The sequence below is a fragment of the Haliotis asinina genome, chromosome 12, assembly GCF_037392515.1.
Source record: "Haliotis asinina isolate JCU_RB_2024 chromosome 12, JCU_Hal_asi_v2, whole genome shotgun sequence".
In the NCBI taxonomy this organism is placed as follows: Eukaryota; Metazoa; Mollusca; class Gastropoda; order Lepetellida; family Haliotidae; genus Haliotis; species Haliotis asinina.
The window spans coordinates 36182595-36196509 of record NC_090291.1 but is presented as its reverse complement, the minus strand read 5'-3'; the positions used below and the strand labels follow the sequence as shown (position 1 = coordinate 36196509).

Genomic DNA, 13915 nt, shown 5'->3' with positions numbered 1-13915 from the left:
TAACGAATTCCAAGGGACCGAGGGATTTAGTTCGCTATATCCGTTGTTTGTTATTCACGTTTGACCGCCATATTGGCTTATAGAGATGAAGAGACACGTATATACATGGGCTACATATTTTTATTCTTGTACATTGACATTAAAATTCTGATTTCATTGTTCAAATACATTATCTAGAACATGTTTAACAATCACAACAATTTCAACAATATAACACTTAACTGCGTTTAACATGTCCACAATTTTGCTCTGCACGCCACGTCCTGCCGATTTCATTTTGCTGACTGCTGCCATACATCTGCTAGAGAGTCAAAAGTAGAATTGTCTGATCCTTCACACACAAGCAGATGACGCAGTGTCTCTAATGCTGCATTGGCCCCGCCCACAAGGTTGATGTATACCGCTAAGTTGCTGAGTTGACACTGAGCTGACACTGAGTGAGTTCGCTACTCACGTCGTTAATTGGGCTTGGGGTCAGGAAATCAGTTCGCTGTAACCGTTAATTCGCTACTCACAAGTTCGTTATTCACGTATAATTTTAATGATATTATAAAGGGACCATTGACAGGACTTTTAAATTTGTTCGCTATATCAGTTTGTTCGCTATATCCGTGTTTGCTATATCCATGTTCTACTGTAATCCAGTTTAGACTATTTGCTGAATTGTGGAGCTGGAGATGAATGTATGAGCCACAGAAGGGACTGAGATTTTACCCCTGTGTTGACAACTTGCTGGATTGGACAGATGCTGGTTTTGACAGCTTCCACTGTCAAACATATTTGATGCAGCAGATAGTGCATGAAACAGTGCTTTATTGAAATGATTACTCTGACATAATTAGTCATGACATAGCTGGATGACAGTGCTACTAATAATAACACTAGATAGCACCCATGCTGAGGATGACATAAACGTTTAACCATCAGATGACTCTAGTATTGAAGTGGGGCGGTGGGTTAGCCTAGTGGTTAAAGTGTTTGCTCGTCACGCCAAAGACCCGGGTTCGAATTCCCACATGGGTACAATGTGTGAGGCCCATTTTCTGGTGTCACCCGCCATGATATCGCTGGAATATTGCTAAAAGGGGCGTAAAACCAAACTCACTCACTCACTTGTATTGAAGTCCATGTCACCTGCATTGGCAAGGAGACACTGACCAATCATTTTAATCACAAACATGATACACAGTGTGAAAATACAAAACAAGAACCTTGGCTTGTCTCCCTCTCATCTTAATATTTCCTACCTCAGCTTGATGCATGTGAAGAGTTGGCACAAAGAACAGCCCATCAAAACATTGATATTGTCATCGGTCATACAGACCCTGAAATAAATGTACCCACGGCAGCCCATGCAAGTCTACAATGTGTGGCAAGTCTGGATTATCCCTGAAAATGAAGAAAGTATCTGGACTCCTTTTTACTGCATTTTATTTTAATTTATGAACTATATTTCTGTAAAATATATTTATTTCAGAGACTAGCTGTTGATCTGACCCTACTGGTACAGATATAGAAATGACCATTTTTGTTTCCAGGTTACGGTGCCTGAATCTCACAGGGAACTGTCTGGTTGACCTGCCAGCACCGAACCGTAATGACACCTATAACAAGCTGCAGGAACTGTACCTCACCTCCAATAGACTCGTCAACAAGGCCATATTTAAAGTGTGCTGCTTCCCTAGACTTCGTGTTCTTCACCTTGCCAAAAACTGCATCACGGAGATCAAAGACAGGTAAACATACTCTCAAAGCATGATGTTGCATATGCTCTCTACATAGGTATAAATCAACTCACAAAACACTGTTGTTTGTGAGTGTAACAGTTTTTTATTGCCATTTAAAAGAAAATATTGTGACTTGGTCACATCCAGATCAACCATTTGTCCACTATGAGAATGAATATCTGTAAGAACGAATGTGACTGAATGTGCAAGCTGATCATGTTCTATTACAAAATTAAAAATAAAGTCCTACCACTCTTGTCACTTTTGGAAAACATGTCCAACAAACTTTTAATATCTTTTTATGCAGGCTTATAGTTTTGTATGTATTTAATGGTCTAATCCATTATTTCAGAAATGAAATACAGAGAAGGTCCCAACTAGTTTTCTTGTCATATGCATTAGATACTGATTATCTACAGTGGAATCTTCTCATCCTAAATTTGATATCCTTTCTCCAATAGTAATAATGTCATTATTTACAGATCATTCACTTGGATTTGTTTCTATTCTTAAACTGGATCACTTTTGCCATTGTTTCTGCAATCTGTAGGCGAATGTTTTCCTGAAATTTCACTGTCAAAGAAAGGTGATATAGAAATTTTGATTCCCTGCACTTTTACTATAAGAAAACAAATTTAATTGGAACTACTGATTCAATGAACAAAGTGTTTTGTTTCACAAAAATAGTGAACATTTGAAATTGCAAATTCTTTTTCAACCATTATTGATTATTATTAATTATTTACATGAACCAATTGGCCTTCCAATAAGCTGTCAATGAGCAGAATGTAACACCAAGTGTCTGTTCCAGTGAGTTCCAGAAACTAGAGCAGCTCCAAGAACTGAACGTGTCCTTCAACAGCCTCCGCTTCCTGCCTGAATGTCTCAGCAGACACACCAAGCTCCAGGTTCTACGAGCCAATGCCAATCTCCTGCAGGAGTTACCAAACTTCAGGAACTCCTCCAGCCTTAAGGTACTTAGCTATCTCCATGACTGCATGTACATGGTATTTATAATGTTGTTTCGTTTTAACATCAACGAGCATAAACAAACAAATTATGTTTTTTTGTTTGACACATGGTCACCCAACTGGTCACATGTTGATCCTTGCATCTCATAATGGTTCCTTCAATATTCTTGTACCTGTGCTTGTACTCTGACTACTGGTAAAACCAAGTTGCCTGGCTGCAATTAGTTGATGGTGTTGAGATTCTGTCAGTCATGACGTTTGTTCTTTCACTTGCTGTGCCGTCATGATGACAGACAAATGAAAACCCTTTCTTATCATAGCCCAGCGGTTCATGCATTTCCCATCAACAAGGCTCATTTTAAACTCTTACTATGTATTATGTATATATTTATGGTTACATCAAAGATTTATTACTCCACTAACTTTCCAGAACCAACTGCAAACCTTATGCAGATGAATTGCACAAAGGATGATGAAGTTGACATCCATGATATTTTGTCTTATATATGCATCAAATTGCTAAAAAGCATGTGCAGATATTATGCATGTGAACAGTTGCGTTTTGGTGTAAAGTGTTGTTAAGAATTTGCCAGTTTTCATGGATTTTCATTTTTTGAAACTCATGACAATAATCTTTTCAACATTATGATCTTTTCAACAGTACATCAATACATGTAGAAACAATACCTTTAAACAGAATGAATTATTTTGCAAAATTTGTTTTAGAACAGTTCCATGAAGTAAGTGGCTATATTTTCACTAATAAGTCTAAATGGGAAGTATATTTTGATGGGTTTGGCCGCCATGCTTCCATGTGTTAGCATTTTTGTCACACTTGTTTGGTATTTTGTGGCCATACTTTATTGTATAAACACAAATCAATCTTAATGTATGCAGACATGAAAAAATTATGTTCATTTTGCATGAATATCAGAAACTATTGTCAGATATTTCCTTGTCTACTTTTACATTTCTTTATCAGCATAGTATATAACAGACCTATTTTTCAATCTGAATAAGGAAAAAGGATTGTCTCAATTTAAAACTATTCTTATCTCATGTATTATTGATTACAGATAGACCCTTCATGTTTTAACAACCTCTTAAATTGAACTTCAGGTACTGGAGGTTGGCACTAATCGTCTGGAGAATGTCAGTATGGGCAATCTGATGACATCTAAGGTCAATCTGCTTGACATCTCCGGTAACCCAAATATCTTTGTCAATACTGATGAACTGCAAGGAATCAAGTAAGTGCAACAACTGTCAGCACATAATACAGCACAGTTGTATCATCACAATGTTATATTCTTTTTGTGTAATACAAATTTGAGTGAAGTATTCATTTACTTTTTATTCCTATATTCATGATGGATTAAACATTGTTTATGCAGTACAAGCTGTTTGCTAATCTTTCATAGTATTGTCCACTTTGCCTCAATTTATTGATTTGAACTGCTGGTGTTCCAATAACTGAAAGGAATTGATTGAAAGAAGGATAAAAAATTATTAGCGATTGTAAAAAACATATTTTCATTTGATTGGAATGTTATAGTCTTAGTATAACACACCTGACTGAAGTAAACTAACCATCTAACCATTAAATTTGATGAATATTCACAAACAAACATATGTTCAAATGCATAAAGCTATGGTCTTTTATTGTTTAAGTATAATTCCAGGGATTTTCTTGCCTGCATGCATTTCATTTCATGCTAGCATTAGTTATGAAAAAAAACAACATTAATTAGATAAAACCTGATCAAAGCCCCTTAAAGTTGGTGATTACATTAAAAATGCAAATCAATAATCACTCACAAAAAGTCCTCCAATAATCGATAGTGGATTTGGTTCCTGATTCCCAACACTAACATAAACCTGGTTGAATGAAATTTTAGATTAGACAATAAATATTCATTTCTTCTATAATTAGATCATGTGTTATTGACAACAACTGCTTGTGGGAAAGAGGGAAACATACTATATCTTCTGGTTTTACATCAAGCGTAACTCAGTACAAGTGCCTGTAGAATGCTTTGGGGCAATAAATATCTTTATCCTTTGGAATCTCATCATTGAATACATTGAATTTCATTGCTTGTAGGAATGCCAAGAGAGTCTGTATGATTGACATGAGAGGACAGAACCGGTCTCTGAACAATGTCTCCTCAGTGGAAGCAGAACTCAGTTGGCAGAGTGGTTTTTCTCAGACTTCAGGCATGAGAAACAAGTAAGATTCCTGACCATATATATAGGCATTGTAGAGTACTAGTACAACCAGAGAGGCAGATAACTGCCACTCTACAGGGAATCCAAAACATGATAGATCTGCAGTACCCAATAATATCCATGGAAGCCCAGGGGGGGATTCTATGGAATACCTGTCCACACAGTTGTCTTCAAGGGGATTCTAGGCTGGACAGGTTGCTATACTTGTTATCAAGGGATTCTAGGTTGGTTCCTATACTTATTATCAAGGGATTCTAAGTTGGACAGATTCCTATACCAGTTATCAATGCATTCTAGATTGGACAGGTTCCTATAATTGTTATCAAAGGATTCTTGGGTGGACAGGTTCCTACACCTGGTATCAAGGGATTCAAGGGTGGACAGGTTCCTACACCTGGTATCAAGGGATTCAAGGGTGGACAGGTTCCTACACCTGGTATCAAGGGATTCTAGGCTGGACAGGTTCTTATACTTGTTATTAAGTGGATTCTAGGTTGGACCATCTTCCTGGGATCATCTCTGGCTTCTGACTGTATACTTCCTCAACATATGGCATCGTGTAATCATGTATACTTCCTCAGTTATGAAGATCCATAGACAGGTCTTTATGGGACATAAATGCGGCTTGATTGAAGTTTAATGGGCAAAGTATGTCCCTCTTTTAAATACTCCAGCCATATCACAGCAGTGGACACCAGTAATGGACTTAGACAGGGAACCCATGTTGGGAATCAAAGTCTTGACAAGCATGACAAACTAATTCTTAATGAACTGTGCTACTCAGCTTCCCCTTATTTCATACTGAGCTAGAAAGACTCTGCATGTAATCTTTATAAAAATTTGTGGACAGCTTCTGGTATGTGTTCATGTACATCACTTTTTACTTATTCTAAATATGTCTGTGGGGTGTGGTAGTTAACTGATTAAACCGTTCACTCACTCACTCAAAGATCCATATTCAATTACCCACATGGGTACAGTGTGTGAAGCCCATTTCTGGTATCCCCTACAGTAGTAATGCTGAAATGTTGCTAAAAGCAGTGTAAAACTAAACTCTCTCACTCACTCACTACTTGTGTTTGTTTCTGCAGGCTTTCAGTGGCAATGCTCAATAAATCCAAGTTCAGCAATGCTGGGGATGCGCTCTTCGGGATATTTGATGGTGGCCGTAATGATGAAGTGGCTAAACTGATGATTGAGTTAGTACCAACGATTGTTGCAGAAGAGAAACAGAAAATGCCAACCCAGGAGGGTTTTCTGAAGTACACCATGCTCTCAGCTCACAAGTAAGGCACATTTATGGTCTCAAATTTATGAATTTATCTAGCCACGAGCAGATGCATACATTTTGACCCATGTTTCTAGTACAAATGTCAGCTCACTACCCTTATCTAAATATATAGGATTTCCAATATTTCTAAAGGAAAAGTGAATTTTCTCTTTTAAAAATGAAACATTGTGATTATTTCAACCTAATTTTCATGTTTACTGGTAATGACATAACTACCTGGTATATATATTTGACCATGTGTATTCATTGTCAAGCTCTACTCATGAAGGTCCAGGTTAGAACTGATCTTCAGTAACCAATGCCTATAATAAAATGCATCTAATGGGATTGGGTGATCAGACTCACAGACTTGTTGATAGATGTCATCATTTTCAAATTGTGCAGATCAATGCTCATGTTGTTGGTCACTGGATTCTCAGGTCCTGACTCAAATATTACAGACTGCTGAGATATAGCTAGAATACTGCTGAAGACAGCATAAAACTAAGCTCACTTACTCACTCATTGTCTGTCTCTGTAACTGAGATCAATTGTTTGGTTGTTTCCAGGAAGATCAAGTCCGTGGGTCAAAGAGTAGGTGCTGCAGCTGCTTTGGTGCACATCCAGAAGCATCCAGACCATCAGGATCAATATTCCCTGTGTGTCGCCAATGTTGGGGACACAGAGGTGGTACTGTGTCGTCAAAATGGTCCCATCTCTCTCACTCGTCAGTTTACTGTGTCCCATGACAAGGAAGAGTGTCAAAGAGTCATCAACTCTGATGGGATCATCACTGAGGTAACGCTAACATTCACATCAATACAAACAAATAACTTGTTACTTGCTATTTATGCCTGAGTGTGTGTTGTTTAATATTCAAGTATTATCATGTCCATTTTCATTAATTGTATGTTTCCAAATCATGTTATTTATCATCCAAAACTGTGTTCCACAGGAGATATTGCTTGTGTGAGATCCTATATCTCCTAGGAGATATCATTTTGACAGTGTATGTTGTACAATGACCTGACAATGCTATGACATCATGAACCTGATGATGTCACAATGCTATGACATCGCTGCATTGCAACTCCAATGCTTGTCCTGTGTTCAGAGATGTACATTTGTCATTGAAAACTAATGAAGAGTGTTTTTTGCTGATAAATAGAATCTCACCCTCGTGTCAAACTGATATCAATTAGATCAACACTTGTTAATAAAGGTAAAAATATCCTCAGTAAGTCTTGGATCGATATTTGGAACTTAATTATCAACTCATGTTGTTGACATAATTAATATCAGTTGACACTTGGATGATATTCTCTATATCTTACGCAGCCAGGTGTCAGTGAGTATTTATGTACTTTCATTCAGAAATTCTCACTGAGCTTATTTGAGTCTGGATCACACAAACCAGTGGTTGAGATCTCAAGCACCATCTCATTCCATCAGGGTACAATGACATTGTTTGCTTGGGACATGATCCAGCAATATCAAAGTGTGTGATGAATCATTTGTCAGGTGAATCCCACATCAATGTCAATAGTGCTAACAAACAAAATTAAGTAAATGAGAGAGTTTGGTTTTACACAGCTTTTAGCAATGTTCCAGCAATACTACATAAAGAATGGGGACATAAAAATTGAACTTCATTAAATGTACCCATGTGGGGAATCAAACCAGGATCTTTGGGCAAATGCTCGAACTACTAAGGTTAACCCACTACCATCAAACCAAAACGGAAGAAATATGTCCTAATCAGACAAAAATATATAGATGGGCATTGATGTTAATGTTATTTATTTGCTGTTTCAGGATGGTCGTATTAGTGGTGTGACTTTCAACACTCGTCTGATTGGCTGCAGCTACCTGTTCCCCCAGGTGATTCCCAGTCCCCACATCACATCAATGACACTGACATCAGAGGACCAGATGATCATCATTGCCAATCAGGGTCTCTGGAGATACATGTCACATGAGGAAGCTGTCCGTGAGGTCATAGACATCCCAGACCCTGTCATTGCAGCCAAGAGACTACAGGATCTTGCTCAAGGGTATGGATCTCGAGAGAATATTGGGATCCTGGTGATAAAGCTCCTGCTGTCTGATGCCGAGAGGTTCCGCATGACTGAGATACTGAGGACTCAAATGGAGAGTCAGAAGCAATTGCTGAACAAGCTGCGTGAGCAGACAAATGTAACGCAACTTCATGCCATACCAGCAGTGGCAGAGTTAGGTGGAATTGTCATCGACAAAGCAGGAAGAGTCAAGAAACATAGGGGTGAAAGGCCAAGTTTAAGCGTGAAGCCGACACCTGCTCCAAATAACAGGTACCGGAAAAAGGATGCAAATCCCAAATGGGAGACGGTACTCCAGAAACGGTTGGCTGAAGAGGTGAAGGATAAGGAAATGCAGGAGATGTTCAAAGTCACAGAGGAAGATGACATCCAAGAGGAATCAGAGGAACCAAGAAGCAACTGGTCAACCCTGACCAAGAAGCGAGAGACAGCATCTGAGAGTGCTGCTATGAATCAGAAACAGATGGCAATGAGGAATCCCATCCCTTCAGCCAACACTTCTGCAGTGAAACCAATGGTTCGGACAGAATCTACAGACACTATCACATCGCTGGATGAGTTCTATCGCCAGCCAATTGTAACTGCAAATATTGACAGAGATGCCATACTGTTTCATCAGATGCAGATGGCAAGAGCTCAGAGCATCAGTTCAAGCAGTCTGGATTCAACTCAATCTGACCCAATGTATGCCTCGGTTAGAGAAGTATACAGAGGTCCTAGAGCTCCATCTAGGAGTATTGAAGTACTGGTACACACGCCAACTTCTGATGAACAGAGACTTCAACCAGTGCGTGCACACCGACGACCTGAGAGGGCAGTTGCTCCTCTTCAAGCTGACCCTAAGGTGGAAAAGCCTCAGGCGGATGAGGATGACATTGATGCTATTGAATGTGAGATCATTGAAAGCTTCCATGCCAGCATAGAGGATCTGTATGCAAGAGTCATGAAAAAGAAACAAAGTACAATGGAAAAAGACCCAAGTAAGGTGAACCTTGTAAAGTTCGATAGCTCAGATAACACTGTGGTAGGGGACTATGAAGAAGTATATGTACAGCAGCAACAGCAGCAACAGCAGCAACAGCAGCAGCAGCCACACCACCCACATGGTCCCGGGTACCAGGAAGCAGTCACTGTCATTGATGATCTGACAGATCTTGATGACACCACTGACACTGTAGAAGATGTGAATGGTGGTGGCAGAGATCAAGGACAGGAGGAGAGGAAACATTCACCAACTCCTGCAGGTGTCACCAGGTTTCCTAGTCAACAGAGTGTGATTATCACATACTTATAGGACATTACTACATATGACATACTGACCGAACTCTTGGGTCAGCATCATGACAATATCACTTTATATGCACTCTCCTGCAACTCCAAGACATTCTTGAAGTGCATATGACATTCTTTTGGTGATTGGGTGTGTTAAGTGTAAATTTATTCAACACCATCCCAACTGGTTCATTTTGGGTTAGGATTACAAAAGACCAACATGACCAAAATACAATTTGTGTATGTCAAATTCAAATAGTGCTTGGATATTACCTTGTGATTATAACTTGTGCCACAACTATTTAATAAGAACAATCATATACATCAAATATTATGCCACATCATATACTTACAGAACACTGTCGGCAATATTGCAACATATCATATACTTACAGAACACTGTTGTCAATATTTTAACGTATCATATACTTACAGAACACTGTATTATTACAACAAGGCATATACTTACAGAACACTGTATTATTGCAACAAGTCATATACTTACAGACCAAGTTAGTCAGCATTGCAACATATATTTACAACACTGCATTTGATATTGTAACTCTATCTCATTGTTATCAAGCACTGTGAATATACAACAATGTGACCAACAGATGGTGTCTATTGTAGATATTTTAGCCACTCATGGAAGATGGTAGATGGCTGACTTTCCTGCATGTGTTTTGCATTCAAAGGCAGACAATATATCATCACATACTTGCAGCATCCAATGCTAGTGTTGCATTAACACATACATTGTACTTCCCTTCCATAAAGCTCATGTCACAATGACTAATGCAACAACATTATACCACATTGTTGGATATTGCAACTCAATGAGAAGCACATATTGTGTTCAGGAAAGATGGCATATTGTGTGTGTCTATATATATATGATAGACGAAATGTCATATACTAATTTGCATATATATTACTGGAGTCTAAACAATTCATAGATTCCTGAGAAGATTAAAATATGTTGTACAGAATTCCACATGAATCTTTTGCTAACTGATATAATTCACTGACGTGTAAGCGATCATTTATGTAGATATAAGGCAGTTATTGCATAGTTTTATGGCATTTGTACAGGATTTGAAGATGTGAGGCTAAGTGGACATACTAAGTGACAAAGAAGAGGGAGACTATTCTATAATGGCATTATATTGGAAACAGTTGCAAGCCACCATTCATGTGGTGGCACCTGGTCATAGAAGTCTAACTCATCATTAATGTATCTTTAGTGTTTCATATTGACAGGGGGATAAGATCAAGAATAGAGTCCTTATGTGAGACATCATTGAGCGTAATAGAGAATTGTCATATGACTGTCATGTGATTCCATTCCAGCATAACCTGAGTGTAGCATGAGTACAGTTGCATAGGGTTTAGGTTATCATACATAGGCAGAGTTCTCATAGCTCTACGACTATCGTAAGTCCATGTTACAGTACAGGAAGTATGAATGCTACAAGAAAAGTTACATCTTGGGCTTACGAGAACACTGTGAAATTGGGAGGTCAAGATGACCACTGCCCAGGTTAGTTTTATTGTATCATGACTGTTATGAAAGATATTGTAAAATTTGGTTTGCAATTCTAAAATAAGGTAAAATGTTTAAAAAGATTCATTTACCATCTCTATCAAGCACAAACATATTGTGTAAATTGAAGGATATTGCATGTCTATTTTAAAAACAACAAATAATGATGATGGTGCAATACAAAACAATATATGAAAATATTTAGGTAATTTGTGCTAAAAGCCAAACAGTGATGCACAGTTAGCCTTACCAATTCAGTGACAATGCCTGGTTGCATTACAATATATATAATGTCATCCATCCTTTGATTCCAGGTTAAGAGTGAATGAATTTGGTTTCATGCCACACTCAGCAATATTCCAGCTATATGGTGACCATTGGTGGAAGGTGTGGGGGGTGGATCCACTTGGGGGGTGATCTGTAAATAATCAAGTCTGGATCAGATAATCCAGTGATCAACAACATGAGCATAAACCTACAGACCCAAGTAAGACTACAGGATTGTAATTATAACACATTAGCTCTGTGAAGTATTCAAGCATATTTTACGATCTGTGTCTCATGACAGTTCCACAGTATAAAGATTTTGTCTTTCATTTGCTGTCTGATATCCTTTGCTTGTATCTTTGTATGATTTTGTCTGATGTAACAGAGATGCACTCTTAAATGCTATATTGTCATGATTAACAGTTGTACATATACACTATACAGGAAAAGTCACAGATCATATACTGACATAATTTTCAGCATATTCAATTGGTGGTGTATATCTTAATTGTACCACACTGTGTTAAGCTCATATCATGAGCATGTACATATTAATAAGATGGATATGCATATGAGTTAGAGCATGTTTAACTCAACATATTATTTACATATCATTGTTACTGTTAGTTTCAAATACTGAACAATTACATACCGACATACAGTGACACCATGCTTATCCAAACCATTTGTGGATGCAAACACACCATTTACTGTAAACACAAATGAATAAGTTATTGTATTTTCTTTCAGAAAGCAATGTTAAATGAGGATAAATTCTTGCCCGTGATATGGACAACCATCAAATGGACAGCAACACTGCTGCCATAAAGATGACATTTGTATTTGTCAGTGCACACATCAATGATTCAGTGATCAGCATATAGGACTGATGTCCCAATTGAACTGCTTATACTAAACAAAGAAAATGAAATACTGAATTATAAAATGATCAGGGGTATGGGGGTGGAAAATTCATTGGTTCAAACACATGATTAGATGGAATTGGAATTCCAGAAATCTCCATACTGAGTGTTGTATGTTTCTCAAATATCTTATTCCACATATTGGTTGACAATTTTAGACTTTGTCTATAAGCTGGGAGCAGTTATACGGCAACAGCAGTTTGTTGTTGTTATACTCAACAAGGACAATAGTCACTGGTGTTTATGCTCAGAATGATTGAGTGAATTTAGTTTTATGTTATTTTTAGCAATGTTCAAGCAATATCACCACAGGGGACACCAGAAATGGGCTTCACACAATACACTCATGTTCAGAAATGAACATGACTCTTTGACCTAATAAACAAGCACTTTGTACCACTAGGGTATCCCATATCGCCACATGTGTAATTGGAGATGAATTCTTTGATAAAGACTCCTGTAGTAACATTAAAACTGAAAAATATTCATGAATTCCAAAACCTTCAATTGTATATCTTATTAGAACGTATTCTTTGACTTTCAGACTAATTGTGTAAAAAAGTTAATATCTCTGCACTATTGTTGGAGCATGGCAATCATGTCATAATGGATGACTGAGTCATACCGACTATTCAGTCATCACAAGTAACTACTTAGTGTGATTTTGGTTTTTTTCACACCCAACAAACACAAATTCTGATTACAGAACTTTACTTCGTAAAGAAATCACTACTGGCCAAACTCTCTCGAACATTTTTCTCAAAGCATAGACAAGTTGGTTGAAAATAAACTCTGTCAGAACAGAAATCCATTTCAGTGTTGTAAAATGCCAAACCAATATATTGTATAAAACAGCTGAGAGCTTGAAAGAGGAAGACAAATTGTTTGTGTTGGCTTGTGTTGTTTGCTTGATCAATTTACCCTTCTGATCAAAGTGTGACATTTTATGAAAGCACTACTTGTACTAACACTATCAGATACATTAAGTTATTATACCTGGAATGGGATGTCTCCTGATTCATTGATGTTGCGAATGACAGACATGGTTGAGTTTCTTCTTGGTTTCAAATCAACATATTCATTTTCCCTAACCATATAAACGTTGGTGCCAGACTAATTTCACTGTCATAAAGACTAACTGCACGGACTGTCAGTGGCCTATTTCTTATGTATTTCCTCTTAATTGCTTGGTCTGGGGAACGTAAAAGGCCAAAACTAAACTCACAATTACTGTCTTTATAAGGATAATATATGACATGATTATAAATAATTGCTTACATAAACTTGCAATATATTAGTGTATTTGGAAAAAAATTATAAATATTAATGAATAAAAGCAGTGGAAATGATATTCTTCAGTGAACACCATGCTAACAGACTAATAGATGCACCATGATATTATCAACTTCAAGTGATCTTGTATGTAATTGTGATTTTACTTTAAACTGCTTCCTTTCAATATGAGAATATATATCCAGAGACTCTGGATTAACCCTTCACATATTGATGTTACATCAACAGGTGCTATGTTTGCTGTATATACTGTATCATATGCTCTATAGACAGTGATGTAAATAAAGTATTTGTGTATAAGTTTTGTTCTTGTGTGTTGGTTTGGTTTTGTCTATTAGTTTC

The 13915-nt window shown here is 37.5% G+C and overlaps 1 protein-coding gene across 2 annotated transcripts in view; it reads left to right on the top strand.

Annotated features, from left to right (window-relative positions):
* Window positions 1-11686, top strand: part of LOC137258329 (PH domain leucine-rich repeat-containing protein phosphatase 2-like) — a 46934-nt gene extending 35248 nt beyond the window's left edge. For both annotated transcript variants that reach the window (XM_067795965.1, XM_067795963.1), the window contains 7 exons: window positions 1539-1736; window positions 2539-2701; window positions 3818-3948; window positions 4803-4928; window positions 6019-6213; window positions 6767-6995; window positions 8013-11686. In XM_067795965.1, coding sequence (XP_067652066.1) covers window positions 1539-1736; window positions 2539-2701; window positions 3818-3948; window positions 4803-4928; window positions 6019-6213; window positions 6767-6995; window positions 8013-9569 — 2599 coding nt within the window. In that variant the 3' untranslated portion in view covers window positions 9570-11686. The remainder of the gene's footprint in view (window positions 1-1538; window positions 1737-2538; window positions 2702-3817; window positions 3949-4802; window positions 4929-6018; window positions 6214-6766; window positions 6996-8012) is intronic.
* Window positions 11687-13915: the final 2229 nt, after the last annotated feature.